We start from the raw sequence: 20,432 nt of genomic DNA, 5'->3' as shown, positions 1-20,432 counted from the left end.
AGCACAAACTACCAAGTAAAAACGTGACAAATCAATTTACAATCAAATTTACAGAGTGAGTACCAAAAAAAAAAAAAGGAAAAAGGAAAAGAAAAAGAAATACAGTACTCACCACTGGATTAGGTTTAAAAAGGGAGAAAACAGCAAGTCTCGATCTGATGAAGTTCTCATCCTCTACTGCTGTGGGATGAGCGTAATTTTCCTACTTATCAATATGTGAAATGAATGCAGCAGTTTCAATGAACGTTTTGTTTTTAGTAATTCAAAACAATAGTTTTCAGATAAAGAGACTGTAGGCTAGACAGTCTTCTAAATGGAACTCTCAGTAATCAAATGACCAAGTGTGAAGGCCACAGAAATATATTTTATAATTTCAAATTCTGTGTTCAACATCATGAGCTGTAAAGAGAGCACTGAAATATAGGACCCTAAACTATAAAGACCACTCAGCTATAAATTATGAGTATTATTGTTTAATTTCTTATCATTACCCTAGTTAATCCCTCAATTCTCATCAGCCTCTCTGGCCTCTACTTTATTAGGTCAAAATAGTAGTTATTTAGAATTACAAAGTTGAAGGGAGCCCTAGTTTATCTAATTGTATAATATTCCCCTCCTACCTCATGCAGAACTCCTCTTGACAGCTTCCCTGGCAGAATGGCCATGTAGTCTGTGGTTGACCACTTGCTACGATAGACAGCTTACAGCAATGTCTACCTTACTGTGATCCGCTGTAAAGTAGGGCCACTAGAAAGTTTGACCTTACCGGGCTGAACATCTGTTCACCTTCCCATTCTACACATTCACCATAACCCTATCACGAACAGCTCACCAAGAACATATCCACCTACTCTTCCAAAAGCTTACGGCCGTCCTTGGATGAGAAACCATGCGGATGGAAGCACTGAGCCAGGTAGGTAGGGCCTGCAGGGAATTCAAAGGCACATTCTGTCCTTCAAGAGCTTCATGACTGTGCATGAAAAGTTAGCACAAGCTGTGTGATGCAAGTACTATAAGAAAGTATACTAGAAACATAAGGTAGAAAAAGGCACAGAATATGGTATGGGTTAGGTGAGCAGAGTCGTTTCTAAGGATGAAGGTGAGTAGCAAAGCCTGACTATGGAAGTTCACAAGTGCAGTGCTGGAAGATGAAGTTGGAAGGTTAGGTAAGTTGGGGGCAGAGTGTTAGAAGAGTAAGAGAAAACCAGATAGAGGGGTTGACATCTACTATAGCAGAAAACAAGCCAATGGAGACTTCTCAGTAAAGGAAGAGCAAAATGATTTCAAGGCTTAAGGAAGATTAGTGTTCCACGCTTTACGACAGAGACTGGGGAGAGGTAAGACTATACAGCTAAGAGAGTGCAATGATAATCCAGGGAAGGGAAAGAAGCGCCTGGACTGGGGTGGAGGAAATTTGGGGAAACTTTCAAAGGAAAGACACATAGGTCATGACGACAAACTAAAGAGCTGAAAAGTTCGACAAGCCAAAGTTATAAACCTAGGTGACTGGCAGAGCCGAAAGGGGGAGTAAGACTATTTTGGAGAAAATGTGTGTAGCCACTGATCTATTTCAATTTCACTAGCTATATGCCTTGCCCAGTTAATGAGAAAACAGCCGACAGTGAGGAGGTGCTTTCTACCAACTGCCACACAGAGTTTGGAAACTGTATCTGACTACTTTTCATACCCAGGACTAAAGCATCAAGAAAGTAACTGAGCCCAATGTACTAACCAAAACACTAACAGACTCCCAAGCGACTCCAATCTTTTAAAAGGCAATAGTTAAAAGCTGTGGGTTAAAATGACCAGATGACAAGATGTGATGAGAAGGGAGAAGAGAAACTCTTAGATACTACATGACAGAATATTCACATTTACCTCCTTACTGTCTTCTGTCTCTTAAAGGTAGGCCTTTTCCCTTTCCCCAACCAGCGAGGAACAGAAAGAAACTGAAAACGAACTACTGAAGCATAAAAGAAGAAGGGGAAATAGCATTTAAAAAAGAAATGGGGTAGGTAACAGCATGAGATGCTATAAAGATTATGAGCATAAGACTTACTTAAGGGTCATATAATTCACAATTAAGAGGCTACTGTTACCCTTGGAACACATCACAATCATCATTTTTAAAAAGTTAAGTCATATTTGGTAGCCTCCGGTAAGGCAGACACCAGCTCCTCTAATTACAAACTTTCAATCTACAAACTTCAAAGTTTTCACGTATGCAAATCAAACAAAACCACATAGACTCTGCCTGCCACCAACAGATGAAATTAGCCATTCCTTGTATGACGTGTCACTCTGGACTTAGGAACCAGGGCATTAACAAACATTATTTCAGAATCTAAAGAAAAATGCCTCTTCATATTCTTGAATGATTTCCAGAAAAAAAAAATTGGTTATACTCACACACACATTTGGCTTGTTTGAATGGTATTGGCTTTAATTACCTAAAAAACAACAACAACTTACTGATATGAATTACCCCAGTCCTGATAATGGGTTCATAAACTTTAATAATACAAGTCAAGTGTCCTGTATTTCTCTTAGAAGAAAATGTACCCTGAAGACACCCTTGTTCCCTTCTAAAACTAGAAACAATTTAAACAACCTGAATAAAAGTGCATTTTAAGCCATTAAGAAAATATCTTCTATCCTATTTTACAATATTCATGGATATTTATTTACTCAGTACAGTAAGTCCTCACGAATGGCATCGATAGGTTCTGTGACTTTAAGGGAAACAACATATAATGAAACCAGTTTTACCACAGGCTCATTGATACAAACAAGAGTTCAATTCCTACCTGCATCTCATCAACTTTGTAATGAAAGGACATTGAACAAAATGACATTATTCGAGGACCTGCTGTACTGCAAAGTACTGTAGTATTCCAAAACAAGTGATAAGCTTCAAAAATCGTCATATGGGAATATAGACAAGCTCTCTACTAATTTCCTCCAATATCACAATCCATTTTGCATTCGAAGTAACAACTATAGCTGATCCCGGGAAGTGAGTATAGTACTACAGTACAAATCAGTATTCCCCAAACAAAGTAAGCTAAGAAAGACTCACTAAGGCATCAAACACAACGGCCTTACATACAATTAACTACTTCAGTCATATCTAGTCAGGTGGTTCTCTTGCCTCATGCGTCAAATGAGAAAGAGAAGACCGAAGATCTGATTATTTTCCTGCAGAATATTAGATACTTCTCAGATCTAAAACTATTTTTTGAGGACTCATCTTATTATATACCTTAAACCACTCTTTTGTTCAAGATAATAACCAGTGTCTACCTATCAAGGAAGTCTTTATAGCATTGTGGACTGGAAAACACAATTTACCCTTCGTTTCTAACCAAGTACCCACTTTCCCAATGGGAGAGCTTTGTAGATGTATTAATGAGACTAGAAAAGCAATATGACGGCCTTTTTTTCATCAAAGTTAAAATACCCATCATAAACTATCTTATATGCCAGTAGGTTCTTACCAAATACCTTCGTCACAGTATCTAAATTAAAAATATTTGTTATACCCTTAGTTTTCATCAAACATATAAACAGATTTAGTTTAATGGCCAAAACTTACTAAAAGTAGTAGATATTATACATGCTGTGTGTAAATAACTTTACAAACCACTGGAAGCAATATTTAAGGGTAACTATGGTATCTGTAAGTTAGGTTTATAGGGAAAAATGAAGCTGTACAACCAGCAATTTGAGACCTTCCACCCTTACACAAATAGAATTTTTATTTGCATCTTTTCAGTGAACCAAAGTCGGCTGTGATAATCTCTTCCCTTACTAAATTCAGCTAGAGAAAGATTATATATTTTTAAAACTCATCATCATTTTCCAAATACCTATTCAGTTACAACAGTCAGAGATAATTTTTGAATGATTTTGAGTGTACAAAGTAATGTGCACAACATAAAGCATGTTTCCCCACCTTCATTTATACCACTTACAGGAATTTACTAGCTTTTGCATTAAAAGCAGAAAAGCATATCAAGTTAGATTTTTATTTCTATCAATCATAGTAGCACTTGTCACTTTTTAAATAAGTTTACATCATAACTCACCGGGGAAAGAGACAACTTAATATGTACTTTAAGAAACCACTAATATTTAGAATCAGACTTTTAAAATAAAAAGCCTCATTTACTCATTTCAGAGGGTTAAAAAGGCAGAACAAGCCCAGAAAGAAGTCAGCACAAGCACTATCCTCCTCCAAGGTCCTTTCTCCATTTCATGACAACCCCATCCGCTGCCAAGCTTTCCTTCTCTATTCACTACCTTACAAAATAAAAATATGTCCTGTATGCCAGACGATGCAAAATACTATACATACATACATATATGTATACAGAGAGAGTACCACATATATATAAAGCACTATATGATATATGATACATGTATGTATCTTAACCATACAACTGTGTGAAATAATAACCCCCACGTTTAAAATAGGAAATTTGAGGGCCAGGAATGAACTAAATAGGACTTTCTGGCGTTGAAGTCACTCTACCTTCTAGTATTGTCAGTTATCCTGGAATTACAGATCCTAGAACTATTTCCATAATGCATCAACTCTCCCTGACAGGGATGTACATTGCATACCTAATCTTCTGGGAAAAGAATCCCAAGTACAAACATATGCTTGAAGCACACAAAAATATTTCAATTGTAACAACTTATATTTACTGTTTACAAACATACATATTAATTTTATTTTTCACATCATCATAGCAACTCTAAAGCAAAGGTAGGAATTATTTGATTCCCATTTTACAAATGAAGAAAATGAAACTCTGCAGTATCTGACATATAGTAAGTGCAGTTATTTGTTAAATTATAAGACTCAACTAGGCTAAGTAACTTGTCCAAACTAGTGGCTGAAGTGCGTTCAAACCCAGGTCTCTTTTAATTCTAAAATCAATGGCCTATACAACAAAATACAACTATTTCCATAAACTATTTTCATCATTTATACTGAATTTAAGTACAAAACTAAATAGTTATAAAACAGGTAGGCAGATAAATTGTTGACTTAATAGTCACATTGATAGGCTGCTTTTGTTAGTACAGTAACGATGGTGCAGTATCAGCATTAGAAGAGCACAGGGCCTGAAAGTAGTCACACCAGCTCATTATGTTAGTGCACACAATTTTAATACCACGCACGGACAATTTGAAAATACAAAAAAAAAAGGGGGGGGAGGAATCAATCATTCATTCATTCATTCATTCGCTGATTCCTTCATCTAAGCATTTGCTGAGCATGTAGTATGTGGCAGAAACCAGAAAAGTTTAAGTGCCTACAGCGTACCATGGACTCATTCACAAAGAGTCTCATTTTTGTCTTCCCAGAACTCTACAGTAGAGTTCTTTATCCCCATTTGGTAGGCGAGAAAATGGAAGTTCAGAAAAGTTAAATAACTTTTTTACATTAAGTGGTCAAGCTAGGTGTCATTTCCAAGTTGTACGAGTACAAATACATGTACACACGTGGGCATCTTTTCCTTCTAGATTCCCACGTAACCAGTGGTCTAACACTCTACACCAGGATCAAACAAAAGCAAGAGCCCAACCCTACCTTGTTCAAAATATACATGTTACTATTAAAAGTCCTTTCAAATATACACAGAAAAAAATGTAAGGCTATATGGTTGACCTTGAACAACATGGATTTGAACCATGTGTACATGGTTTTTTTTTCAATAAATACATATAGTACTGTAAATGTATTTGTGTTATGATTTCTAATAACATTTTTTTCTCTAGCTTACTTTAAGAATACAGTATATAATAAAAATAACATGTAAAATATGTGTTAATAGACTGTGTACTATCGGTAAGGCTTCCGGTCAGCAATAGAGTATCAGTATAGTTTCGGAGGAGTCAAAAGTTATATCCGGATCTGCAACTGTGCGGGAGGTCGGCACTCCTAACCTCCGTGCTGTACGTGAAATTGTTATCAATAGTTGGGGTACGCGCTTTTTTCTTCATGATGCTTTCCTATACTGTGAAAGCATATTGCTTTCAGGAATCAAAAAATGTATCCGGAAATCTTTTGTTTTAACATTTTAAGTTGTGACAACTACAGGTTGTGACCCACCCTGTCACACACAGAGACACACTGGGGGGACGCTGGGGTGAACAGCCAAGGCTACTCCCAGCAGAGGCATTTGGGCCATGGGCTACGGAGATCAATATTATCACCAACCCTGTTAGGAAGTTCTACCTTATTGGGTCAGATCAGCAACTTTTAAAACTTAAATTAAGCAGAGAATAGAAAAAAAGAAAATATCAGCAAACAACGTACATAGCAAGAAATCAGTACAGTTTTGTGAAAATGTTTTAGCGACATGCCTTAATCTTTCAATATGCTGTAGCTTATTCACAGTATGACAACCACATTGCCATCTTTGCCACTCCTTGAATAGGCCTGGGACAGTCTCACATTAGGGAATTTGCACGCGCTAACACCCTCCCTGGAGGCTCTTCCCTGAAGAAATCCAAATGACTAACTGCCTCACCCACTTCAAGGCTCACCTTCTCAGTGATTCTTACAAACTTCAACTTGCTATGCATTCCTTACCCTCCTTACCCTAGCTCTACCACTTCTTCTTCCCATACACTTAACAATTATTACTGAGCACTTAACCTCTGTAAGGTATTGTACTAGAAACTGAGATCTAAGAATAAGAAATTGTGATAGCTTTTTACCATTTTTTAGTACACAAAATCATAGAAGCATGCAAATAACCCCTCCTGAGTCAGATATAATACTTGTATTAGTCTTCACGAGTTAATAGGCAAGAAAACAAAGGTAAGGAGCAGCAGATCCAAGGTTTGGGCCCAAATCTCTGACTCCTAAACTGAATATTCTTCTGAAAACACAACTCTAGACAACTATAACTTCAGTCATTACAATTGCATGTAATCTACTCATGGTTCCTATATCCCTTCCCACCTACTAAACTGAGCAAGACACTAATGTAGAGTCCTATAGAAATAAGACCTGGTTTTATTTTAATATAAGACCCGGTCTTATATAAGACCGGGTATAATACAACATAACATAACATAATACCAGGTTTTATATTAATTTTTGCTCCAAAAGATGCATTAGAGCTGATGGTCCAGCTAGGTCTTATTTTGGGGGAAACACGGTAGAATGATTTTCTGAGATGATTTCTTCCTTCTTTTCATTATTATATTAGTAATGTTCATGTCTACAAACTCAGGTGACTAAAAATTACATACATTAAAACACAATGCTCAAGCTTCAACATAATGCGAAAAATCACAGGGCTGGAGGAATGAGAGATCTGACCACAATATCACCAAGGGAATCAAAGCAGTCAGAATTTTATTTCAGTCTGTCAAGGACAGAGCCAAGACCTGAGATCCATGGCATTACACACGAAGACTTCTTTCTCCTAAGTGCACTTTTCCCTCCCCTCTTGAATGGAATAATCGGAATGCCAGTGAGAATCCGCTAAAGACCATGATTTTTATTTTGGCTAAGGTAACAATGAGCTGTTCTAATGGAAACTGGCCAAAGGATTTTCTAGCGTCTTTAGGGCCAATTCTGACATCTGGCCATGTCAGCAAGCCATATAGCAAGACTTCTTTAAAAAAAAACAAAAAAAAAAACAGGTATTAGATTTAGTAAGTTATCCAACCCTTTTTATTCATTCCATTGAAGACTGAAAATAAACCCATCAATTTAACCCTTCGAGGCCCTACTCTCAGCTTTCTTCAAGACTTCTGTGATTCTCCCATTGCGAAGTACGTCTTTTGTCTCTTTCAAACATGAGAAGCTGTCCTTCTCATACTTTAATGGGCATATATGAATCAGCCAGGTACACTGTAAAAAGGCAGATTCTGCCTCAGTAGCCTGGGAGGAAAATGCCAGAATCTCCCAGGTAATACAGATCCCTAGGCTCCCAACCACACTTCTGTGTAGCAAGATCTATAACCCACTTCTACAATACCTTAAGGGCATCCTATCACGTTCCTTTTGAAATTCTAATTATTTACATACACATCTTCTCTCCCCACCAAATTATAAATTTCTTAGAAGCATGACATGCATCTCAATATTCTTTTTCTTCCATTGTAGATAGTACGTAGGCATTCAAATGACAGGAGGAAAGAATAATACCAATGAAATTAAAAGTTCTTGCAGCCTGGGCCACAGATAGTTCCTCTCTATGGAATGAAAGGTAGGCTACAGATCAATAAATGCTGTGAAAAGTCATACTGTTTTTAATCACTTACTTGATTAGATGAAACAGCACAGCAATGGTCAGTATCAGGAAAGCAGTGACCAAACCATGCTATTCCTTACACTGGATAAGGGTGAGGGGCACAGACCTGCAACTTGTTGAAAAACTAGCAGAGTTTTTTTGAGGAAATACCCAATCAAATAAAAAGTCTATTATTAGGGGAGTTAGATGAATATCCTTTTTGAAAAACAAAACAGACTAAACACAGAATCACTGAATCATTAAATCCAGTGTGCTTACCTTCTGGACTAAAAATTTTACTTCGGTGATTTATCCAAAGTGAAAGCATTAAGTATATGAAAGACTTGGAACTTGTACATAGATGCCCTGACATCTAGTCCAGCATTCTTTGCACTACACTACCTCTTGAAGGCACACTAAATGAATAGACAAAGTAACACTTTCCATTGTTTTTTAAACTGTATCTTGTAAGTACATCTATTCTGAATTACTGGAGGAAGTAAATCATCTTTTTGAAAAAGGGCAAATAACATGGACACTTACATTACATACACACAATTATAAATGGTTAATAAATATGAAAAAATATTCAACTTTGGTTGTAATCAAAGAAATGTATATTTAAATCAGATTATCAGTTTTGGTCTACTAAACTGGCACATTACAAAAACACCCACTGATTGATTAGCAAGTGAGGAGGCAGTTTGCATACTCATACACTGTTAATGGAATACATATTGGTACAATGTATATTTTCAGTAGAGCAATTTGGTACAATGTATCAGGAATCCTAAATAACAGACATACTATATGATCCAAGAAATATAATTCTAGAAAAGTTACCTGAGGATGTATTTGGAGATTTGCAGTGAATATCCTTGTATGTGTACCTTCTGTACATTTTTAATAATTTTGTTTATATGGCCAGGGGAGAAAAATATCACACTAACCTTTTGTGTTTAGGTACCCATCCCAGAAAGGCTTCTTAGGTATAAAGTGGTATGTTCCAAAATGCCTTTGAGATCGGGGAAAACTACTTGCCTACAGAAGCTTAGGATTATATGTTTCAGCTGTCATCTTATGAACATCACTAAGTCTGAACAGATCTAGTTCTTTAGAGCTGAGCTATAATTTGCCTGAAAAAAAATATTGTAGTAGGAGAATAAATGGCTTTTTAGAGCAGGATGTTTAAGGAAAAAATGATGACCTCAGTTAGGTGGGAATTTGGATATTCAGTGGCTGCATGTGGGAGGGAATAAATGAAGTCTGAAAGGGGAAGTGAGGGAGGAGGAACAAAGTACATTGGGGAAGATAAAGGATATTTTTTCAGACAGGAAAGATACTGAGTAAGCAGGTTCCATCACTAGGACATAATTACCAGTTAGATAAGTAACTCAAATTATGATTAGACAGATGTTTTATAAATATGTGATAACTAGTATGTGATTATTAAAACTACTTTGGTATACACTGTGTTCCAACTGAATCTAGCTTGTCTTGAAATTTCGGCTTATTAAACCTTTTCTTGGCTTTATTTTCCAGCCCATTAATCTTTATAGGTATTCTCTAAAACAGCTTCTAAGTTTCTATTCCTCTACATTTATTTATATATACAAAATGTTAACTAGATTTTAAAATTATTAGAAAAAATTCCCTCTTTTTTATATTTAACAGGATTTGGTTTTCTATAAAAAGCATGAGTTATTTCAAAATAAATTCTTTCTCCTTCTTAAACTTAGCTCTACAACCAAACTTACCATTCCAGAAAAGAGTATCTGATGTAGTTTTCCTATTCATTGTTTCAACTTTTCTTTCAAATGTCTTAAGATTTTTTTCCCTTCACATGTTTTGGTAACCTAAAAGTAATTTCTGGCAGACAACCCATATTCAGGCCATTTTATGGACAAGGAAAAGAATATTATCTAGAATCTTTAAAAGAGAGAATGCTCTCTAATAACAATAAGTATTATTCCAGTACTTCTAGAAGGAAAAGAGAGCCACATTGTATATTGAAATTACCAAGAACCAGCTCTATACAGAATATTTCCCTCTTTACAGAACTCCTTCATTACGGTATAAGAAGTGTCAATAAGACATTTTATCAATTAACATTATCGTGTTTATATACAACCTTTAGTTCTCAGAAGTACTTCGACATCCCCTTTAGTTTTTCATACAGTTTTTCCTCTGAACAGGTCCAAGTACTGTATGACTTGCAAATCACAGAGTGAAAAGGAGGAGAAACAGAAACTATTTTAAACACAAATATTAAAAATTTAATGTAATATGGTGAAATAAGCACTGCAAGTCAACAGACCTGATCAAGTCCCTGTTCTGCTGGTAACTAGCTATATGAGCCTGAGTCAATCATGTTTCCAAAATTAAAAAAAAAAAAAAAAAAGTACCTTTGACTTAATGTCTAGCTTAAATTTGGCTTTTTAAAAATCTGCTACAATTAAACTGTTTTCAAATATTGTATTACAGTAACAGCTCAATACACATATGTCACTTCTTCCCATGTGGAGTTGAGTCCTTCACTTTTGGAGTGAGTCCTTCACTCAATTTGACTTGCCCCCTGGCTTACTTGCGTTGCACACTCATTATGTACTTTGGAGGAAAGAGACAGAGGAAAGATTCCTTTATGATGGGATGGAGCTGAGCAGGTGAAGGAGTTAAGAAATGAATGCTTATGTATACAAAAGATCTGGTCATTCTCAAATCAGGAGCACAGAAGAAGAACTCTACTTAAATTGGGAGGAAAACGGTTGTAACAAAAATTGAGGGAGGCCTTGAGCTGAGGCTTTCAGCTTAATAATAGCTTCCACCTTTATTTCCCCAGTGGAGACCAAACCAGTCTCCAGTTCCGGGTTCCCAACCAATCATATCAAGCCACAACAGAGGCTCTGCCAACCCGGGCACCGTTTCAAGACTCTAGAGTGAGATTCACACGACCCCAGCACCTGTCGGCCTCACACCCTTTCCAAAAGGAGGGGGTAAGAGGGGACAGTAGGTCTATCCCCCCGTCCTTTTCGATTCAGGCTACCACCCGGTCCAGGAGCCCTGGAGACTGAAACAAACTCCGTACTCCGGAGAAAGGGGGAGCTCCTCGCTGTGACCCACCCATGTATCCTTCCTCCAGGATAACTCTATTTACAGGTCCCAACCTCCGACCATGGTTTCTCAGGCCTCGGGGACCCTGGGCCTGGAGAGTGGATAGACGGATGCCAAGAGTGAGGGCAGCGGAGGAGGGTGCACTCCTTGCTACCGGAGAGAAAGATACGAAAGCAGGGGTAGGAGCGGCTGTGGTCCCCCTCGGCGAGTAAGGGAAAACGTCCCTGCGTCTAATGAAGTGTCTGTCATTCCTTCACTCACTCACCAGGAGCAGCAGGGAGCATCTCAAGTCGGGTAAGGATAGGAAGACTGCAGGATTCATGGTAACGCTGGGATCCGCGGCAGGGACAGGCGTTGGCTGCTTGGACTGGGCAGGGTTGGGTTAGGTTAAGAAAGGGCTTGGCTCCGGGAGCCGGCAGCAGCGGAGGTTTCTCCCTGCAGCCGCACCTCGTCCTCTCGACCCGGAGCTCTAGCGGCGAACACCCGGGACAACTTCCAGAGAGGCCTCGCAACCCTCACTTCCGGGTCCTGCCCACCTCTGAGCATATCGGGAAATGTAGTCCTGCACCACTCTCACTGAGCACGTCACCGGGCATCCAGAACTCATTTCCCATAAGGCTCTTCGCCCAGGACCACAGAGTCCTTTACGCGCGGGGCCTTGTGGGATAAAAAGGGCGGAGAGCGGGTGTACCACTGTGTTTCAGAGGGTGGGAACCACAATTCCCAGAAAGTTGTGCGGTTGAGAGTCTCGTACGGCCTCCCGAGGTGCTCTGTTAGTTTCAGCACGGTGGGGTCTGTCCCAGCCGGACGTAGTGTACTGTCCTGGCTGGAGGGGCGGCCCGGTGGGGGTCGTGCCTCCTGGAGCCGCCCCCAGGACGTGAGTCCTGGAGGAGGCAAGGGTGAGTAGGAGGGGGCCTGGATGGGGAGGCTCGGATCGATCTGTACTGGCTTGTACCCTGCCTTAGACTCACGGCCCTCCTGGCCTGGGCTGTGGCCTGAGCCTCCATCACTGGCCTCCTCGCCTGCTGCCTCTTCTTTCTGTGCTAATTACTGCATTATAAAGTCGGAGGCTTCTCACGGTCTCAGTTGAATAAGTAAATGATTGTCCCTTATCCCTAATTGTGTCTGTGGGCTTGTGTGAGGAACAGCTATGGGATAGGATGGGAAAGCACGTTGTAAACTGAAAAGTTCACGTGTGAAGAGTGATTGCTAATAATGCATGGATCATTCCCCACAAGATAATTACGAAATTCCTTAGCCAAGCAGTTGAGGCTCTTGACCTGGTCCCAGTTAGCTCTCCAGCCTCATCTACAAATACCCAGCCAGGTTTACGTGCCCCAAATGGTAGCCAAACAATCACTAAGTCCCCAGGAGGCATTCTGCTTTTTGTGGTTCTCCCTATGCTTTGCCTTTGCTCCAGCTCTCCTGCCGCCTGGAATGGCCTTGTAACCCCTTTTCTATCTGGAATTCCATCTCAAATGTCACACTCTCTGAGAACTTCCCAAGCTGCCACCCTTTAGTCCTAATCAGATTTACTATTCCTTTGGTAGTGACTACAGCACCACTAGTTTTGTACAGTTACAATTATTAGAGCATTTATTACACTAGCTTGTTTTATAATTAGTAATGATAATGATACCTTTGCATTTTATAGCATTTTATAATTGACTGGTTTTGATTTTCATCTATAAATATTATTTCCAAAATACAATAGCTAAAAAAATACATTTGAGCTGGAAAAAAAAAGACCTTAGAGCATCACTTTCCCAGGGTGACAAAATTAGACAGTGGCAAAGCCACTACTTTTAGTTAGTTTTCCTGTTTCCCAATCCAGTGGGCTGCTCTGTATACCACACACCTGCCTCTCTGACAGAGGAGATAGAGATGAGGAATTTAAAAAGAGCCGATACTCATGAGTATGAACTTATTACTCCAAGAAATTAAATTTTGATCCTGCTTACCCTCTGGACTTAGTACTCAGCCTGTAACTTTTCATTCAACAAATATTTACTGAACACTAACTATATGCCTGTTGGTGAAACATATATAACTATAACTGAGATCTAATTTTTAGTGTATTTACAAAGAGTATCAAGAGTTTGGGGGTATTTCTTGTGTGTGTGATTCTGATGGGCCTAAAACTCTGATCACTTAGAATCTAAAATGACATGTATTAGAGTTTAGAACAGTGCCTAGCACCTAGCTGATACTCAACTTGTTGAATGAATCAACATTGTCTACCTTTTCCATTTTCATCTTTTACAGAAAATCAGAGGTGAGTTAGCCTAAGGGCATGCTGCTTGTTATTAACCAGGCCTAGAGCCCAAGTTCAATTACTCCTCTATGGTGTTTCCACCTCCATCCCTCTTTTATATCTTCTTTCAAGTCACTTTAATATAATCCTGCATATGACAGTGGTTTTTTGTGACATGACAGTAACGCTAAGAATGACGGCAGTGTCTCTCAATGTCCATAAAAAATAAAGATGTGAAGAGCTGACCTTGACCAAAATGAAAACACTTTCCCTCTAAGGCAGAATTTGAACCTAAAATCCTTGTCAATGACAACACAAGTACTAGCTCATCAATAGTGATAAGTTTGTCTTACAAAACTTTCAGATTCTCGGGAGTCACAGAAAGTGGAGTGACTCTTTTTGGTAAAATAAGAAGAGGGCCTAACTACCTTATGACAGCTATTAAGTGTAGCTGGTTAATAGCTGCTCTCTTTAGATAAGTATGCATGCTCTAGTGTACCGTGATCCCCATGATTCCCTGTGTTTCTTACAGTTTTTAACCTCCGTGGTTCTTGCAGACATTCAACTTTGAAACTTTGATCTAACATCTTGTGTTTAGGAAAGAAGTTTAAGATCACTGATGCAAACTACCCCTCTTTCCATCAGGTGCTTGAATTCTTGCTGCACTTCTGACATAATCCAGCCTCTGCTTACATACTCTTATGATAGAGAATTCACTATTTTCCTATGCAGAAAATGCATTTCTAGGCGGTTCTAGCAAACCACATCTATCTGACTACCAGTCAGAACAAAATTTTCCTTAATGAAATATGGTTAATCCTAAGGGTATGGTGTTCCAAGTAAGATCCTAAGGTCAAGATCTCAAGCTAGGTTTGTATCCCTGGTGGACATAGGAAAGGAGAGAACAAATAAAAATTCCTCCTTTTGTCTGCATGAAAGAAAGAACTAGGTACTTTTTAATTTAGCACTTAAACCTAGTTAATTCTGACCTAACAATTAAGGTCACATCATACCTAGTTGGTGGCTTGGCTGTCACCTTTATTCTCAGTACCAATTCTAATTTTTAGTGTTATGTGGAATCAAATTACCTGTATTATTAGAAATAACTTAGAAATCAATGTGGTTTCTGGGCCCTGTGCCTAATGTTAAATATTGAGCCTCCTCCCTTTTTTTATTCCCTCAGATAGCTCCTGACAAAGGTCTTAGAAGCATCTAAAATCTCTTATTTTACGGATGAGCAACTTGTACAACTTGTACAGATGGCAATCTTAGGATGGCAGATTTTTTGAATTCTAGTCACGTATTCTAGTAAACCACATTTATAATAGACCTACTTAGAACTGATGAGACAGCTTTCAGAAATGATTCCTGCATATGCTCATTGTTTCCATCATCGTTTCAGGTTGGTCCCGTTGTTGAGAAGACTATGAACAGGTCAGAGAACTTGTTCTTTACTGGCTCCTCATTAGCATCCCAAGTTCATGCTGCTGCTATTAATGGAGATAAGAGTGCTCTTCACAGGCTCATCATAGGTAAGCAGTCCCTGTAAATACCGAAGCTTTAAAAATAACTCTTTGTCCTAAGGAAGTTTGCTAATCTTAATTTTAATTCGCACTGTACTTACACATTTTAATAAAAATACATTATTATTTACATTTTGTTCCAGAACTTGAACAAGAAAGAAATTAAGTCCTGAAACTTAAAAATATGGATTAGGATTAGGTGAAAAGTACTTGAGAAATATCGGCGTATTTGGTATTGAATCTGGATATGTACTCTAAGGTGCGAAGAGAATTCATCTTTGTGATAACAAAGATCTAGAATGAGATAGTAGATAATGATCTTTAACATTTAATATATACCAAAAATACTAAAGTTTACAAATATTTTTAAATGTTAATGATTGAAAATTGATTCAGTATCCTCTCTATCATTGATTCAACTGATTGAAATTGATTCAGTGTTCTACCTATCATATGTATAGAGATATAGAAGTTCTAGAAAGAGAGAACAAGGTGCATGGGAGAGAGACAGTATTCCGGGACACGATGGATAAGAATTTTCCAGAGTTGTAAAACCCACAAGTCATTAGTCCCAAAGAAAAATAAGTAAAATAAAAATGTATGTTATTTGTGACCATTTTACACACCAGTGTCTGGTTACATCATGATTGACAACTTGGGCTTTAAAATAAAGTCCATAATACTTGAACTTTCATATTTGTTCCTTCAGAATTTGTTTTTACCCTTACCTTTCCTGTGTCTCCAAGAACTTTTATCCATGCACCCTAACCTCTGGCTAGGCTTTCTGTTCCCCAATATGCCATGCATTTTTCTTACTTTTCCTTATACATCTGTTACCTCTCCTCTTTTCTACCCTTTTCCCACTTACCCTCTTCTCTACTAAACGAACTCCTACTTCTCTTTTTAAAATATATTTTGTAAGATTTTTATTAAAATATAGCTAACATACAATATTATATTAGTTTCAAGTATTCGCCATAGTTACTCAACATTTCTACACCTAAAGAAATGATCACCATGATAAGTCTAGCACCCATCTGACACCATACCATGCTAGCACGATATTCTTGACTACATTCCCTATGCTGTACAAAAACATACTTTCTTATTTTGAAATAAGGTATAGAGAAGTACATACAACTTACATGTACAGGTTAACAAAGAAACATAAAGCAAGCAAACATCCATGTAAGCCCCACTAAGTCGAGAGACAGGATATCGTTTCCCCTGAAGCCCCTTAGATGTCCTTCCCTGCCCCTTGGAATAATTTGCTATCTTGACTTTGATAGTAATAATTACATTATAGTTTTACCACCGAGGTATAGGTCTTAAACACTATAGTTTCACTCTGCTTTTTGAACTTTTTTTGCTAAACGTTCCATGTTTACTAGGACTGAAAATTGTGTATACAGTTTTGTCATTTTCCCACTCAAAACTCTTTAATTGCTTCCCATTATATTTGGAATAAAATTTAATTTAAAAGTGTACCTATACCTTTTCCCCTCTCTAATCTCACCTTTCACCACTCTGTTCCTAGAAAAACTTGCTGTCTTTCAGTTTCTCAAACTTGCCAACCCCTTTTCCATCTCAGGGCTTTTGCCTGGAATTCCGTTCTCTCCGTTCTCTAACTCTTACTCAACCTTCAAATCTCAGTATTCAGGTCACTTCTTCAAAGAGTCCTGCTCTAACCATCCAATCTCAGTGAAATTTGTTCTTTGTGTTCTCTCTTGGAACTCTGTCGTTTCCTGTCATAGAACTTGTCTCAAATTCTAACTGTGTGTTTTTATATGTATGACTATTTTCATGTGTCTCTTCTGTAGGCTAGTAGCCTCCATGAGTATAGACTGTCTGTTTAATTCATCACTATATTCACAAGATCCAGCACAGTACTTGGCACATGGTAGGCACATGATAAATATTTGTTAAGGGAATGAATAAATATTGGAATCATTTTGAGTATCTTCCCTTCTAAGAAGTCTATAATCACCTTGAAGGCCAGAATTAAATGTGAATTGAATTGACTTGAATTGAATTGAGAGGCAGGTTAGGACTAAATTCCAATGGAAAAAAAATTTTTTTAAGCCAGAATACCTAAGAGAAAATATCTTATAAAATGGATTCTTTATTATTTTAATGAAAAATATAACCTTTGAAGGAAACAGAACGTGAAGCGTGCTATAAATTAAAAATACTTACACATGCTCAGTCATACAAATTAACTAATGTGTTACATAATAAAACTTGAAATATTCCTATAATTTTTATATTCCCCAAGGAAAAAAATCCTTAAAAACAGAAAATTGATGATGTGAAACCAATATAAAACTGATAAATTTATTTATAAATTGGTTCCCTATTCTGTCATCTTGTCTCATTGCTTATTTTGAGCTATAACATTGCTCATTTTGTAAGAATTCTGCCATTATGTCTTTGGTGCAAAAACAGTAATACCTTTGCTTTGTGGTATTTCCCAAAATTTGTATATTCCTACTAAAATAATAACTGTTTCATCTTACATTTCAATATATATTATATATTCTTTTATGTAGCACGTTTCTCTTTTCTAAACTAGTAACATAGTACTACAGATGAATTATGTTTTTCTTGAATCTTTGCTCACCAAATGCTCAGTGAATTCATTCACTTTAGCATTTTCTATTTTCCCTTCTCTGTTTCCATGGAGAAGTATGTCAGTGATGTGTTTGACTCCATGGAAACAGATGAGCATCTCTTTCTACATACACAACTAATTATATCGAACACTTTCTGTGCTGCCCATTGTCCTGGAGGAGGATTGAAGAGGCTTTCCCTGAGTGAGACATCATCTTAGTAACAATTTTTAGTCTTTAACCTAATACAGTGGACTAATGTTTTAACATAACTTATTACATCCTAGATTCATATGAACTAGGGCTTAGTCCTGGGACCTAAAAGTAAAAACATGCATAGTAAAATCCTTATATGCTGTGGTTTATCATTAATAGATATGTAGCTTTTTCTCTTAACATCAAACTCAGATAATTTGAATGAATACCAGCGCTATATTTGATAATAGAATTTAGTAGATTCATTTTAATCCTATATAATATAGTGTAGTAGAAAGAATATGGATTTTTAAAGTCAGGTAAACCTAAGTTGTGAGTTCTGGCTTTGTCATTTATTAGCTGTACTACCTTGACTAAGCCTCTTAATCTTTTTGAGCCTCAGTTTCCTCATCTGCATGCTATAGATTGTAATACTCTGCCTATGTGAGAATTAAATGAGATAATGACTATGAAACATCTAGGGCATCTATCGTTAATATTACTGTATTGTATATTTGAAAGTTGCTAAGAGTAAACCTTAAAAGTTCTCATCACAAAAACAGTTGTAATGATGAGTGGTGGTGGATGTTAACTAGATTTACTGTGATCATTTCACAGTATATACAAATATCAAATCATTATATGGTACACCTGAAAGTAATATAATGTTACATGCCAATTATATCTCAAAAAAAATCTATCAGGTTGGTGCAAAAGTAATTGCAGTTTAAAAGGTTAAAAATGATTGCAAAAACCGCGATTACTTTTGCACCAACCTAATACCATCACACCTGACATAGTAGACAATAACTAGAACCTTGTTACTATTATTGTTGTATCAGGTTGGACTTCCAATAAAATAATCAAGTGTTACATAGTTTCAGAGATGTCTCGAATTGAAAAAGCTCTAAATACAACAAAGAATAATACTATTTTCTTTGTGAAAACCAAACTAAATCATTTGTAAATATGCACAGTGTAATGTTTGATATTGTCACTACTGCTAATAGTGTTTGGGATTATTGGCAGTGGTTAAGTGACCAGGCCGCACCATGCTGATTCCACCACAACTTTTGTTGCCCTGTGCATGTTCTGAGCAAGTATAAGTCTTCCCGTATCATTTTCTCTCCTTGTTTATGACATCTCCCGAACACAGTAGTTAGGTATGCAAGGAGCCTCGTAAGTAGTAAGTAGTGGTATTATTTCAGGATATTTCTTCCTTTACCTCAACCCTGACCTTAAATGTCAGGGTTGCGTACACAAGCGTACGCCCATGCTTTTAAATACTAAAGCCCATGCTGATTATTATTATTCTCATTTCCTATGGGAGGAAACTGAGGCATAGAGATTAAGTAACTTTTCTAATAACTAGAAGAAAACTGAAGCCTGGAAGTCTGATTCCAAAGCCCATGCTTTTAAATACTAAACTATGGGGCTGTTTTTTGCGTACACAAGCACCTTCGTATGTGAATCAGAGAGAAAGAGAGAGATAAGGAAACTGGTTAGGTCTTAACCTTGACTGATGAACTTAATGGTTATCTAAATTAGATTTTTCTTAACTTTTTTTGTGCTACAAGCCCTTTTGGCAATTTGGAACCCTTCTCAGAATTATGTTTTTAAGAGCTTAAATATAATGTATAGGAATCCAAAGAACCCTGACCTTAAATGTCAGGGTCACTAAATGTTTTATAAATGCTTCCTTACATACATAGGTGTATATCAATATACTTACGTATGTATGCATCCATACTACTAATAGTAATAAAATTATCCAACATTTATAAATTTGTCATACGTGCCAGGCACTGTATTAAGTGTTTTGCATCTCATTAATTCATTTAATAGCGAAACACTACAGAGTTTGGGTACTATTATTCTCATTTCCTATGGGAGGAAACTGAGGCATAGAGATTAAGTAACTTTTCTAATAACTAGAAGAAAACTGAAGCCTGGAAGTCTGATTCCAAAGCCCATGCTTTTAAATACTAAACTATGGGGCTGTTTTTTGCGTACACAAGCACCTTCGTATGTGAATCAGAGAGAAAGAGAGAGATAAGGAAACTGGTTAGGTCTTAACCTTGACTGATGAACTTAATGGTTATCTAAATTAGATTTTTCTTAACTTTTTTTGTGCTACAAGCCCTTTTGGCAATTTGGAACCCTTCTCAGAAATATGTTTTTAAGAGCTTAAATATAATGTATAGGAATCCAAAGAAAATCAGCTATATTGAAATATAGTTATCAAAGTATTTGAGAGTCAAACTCAATCTTTTGATTACGAATCCTGTGTTCTTTTTCATTGTTCTCATGTTGCCTTTAAACAATAAGCAAATATTTTTTTAAATGACCAAAACTGTGACAATGCAAAAGATGTGACATAAGTAGATGAAAGCAGGTGAAATGCATCTTTGATGTCACACGAAGGTAACATTGCAGAACAAGCAAATAAGATGTCAGTAGAGAATGATGGATTTAC

At 37.2% G+C, this 20,432-nt stretch overlaps 2 protein-coding genes across 3 annotated transcripts in view; one reads left to right on the top strand and one right to left on the bottom strand.

The window, feature by feature from the left end:
• ERP44 (endoplasmic reticulum protein 44) overlaps positions 1-11,890 on the bottom strand; it is a 60,106-nt gene extending 48,216 nt beyond the window's left edge. Inside the window, exon 1 of the mRNA XM_019729225.3 lies at positions 11,641-11,890. Coding sequence (XP_019584784.1) covers positions 11,641-11,697 — 57 coding nt within the window. The 5' untranslated portion in view covers positions 11,698-11,890. The remainder of the gene's footprint in view (positions 1-11,640) is intronic.
• Positions 11,891-12,077: 187 nt separating this feature from the next.
• The window catches only part of INVS (inversin), a 117,364-nt gene continuing 109,009 nt past the window's right edge, over positions 12,078-20,432 (top strand). Inside the window, exons 1-2 of one of the 2 annotated variants that reach the window (XM_019729227.3) lie at positions 12,078-12,274; positions 15,032-15,161. In XM_019729227.3, coding sequence (XP_019584786.3) covers positions 15,056-15,161 — 106 coding nt within the window. In that variant the 5' untranslated portion in view covers positions 12,078-12,274; positions 15,032-15,055. The remainder of the gene's footprint in view (positions 12,275-15,031; positions 15,162-20,432) is intronic. The other variant, XM_019729229.3, reaches the window with a different exon arrangement.

The sequence above is a fragment of the Rhinolophus sinicus genome, chromosome 16, assembly GCF_057876585.1.
Source record: "Rhinolophus sinicus isolate RSI-liver-muscle chromosome 16, RSI-T2T, whole genome shotgun sequence".
Lineage (NCBI taxonomy): Eukaryota > Metazoa > Chordata > Mammalia > Chiroptera > Rhinolophidae > Rhinolophus > Rhinolophus sinicus.
Note: the sequence above shows the minus strand (reverse complement) of the source record. Positions and strands in the feature narration are given on the sequence as shown.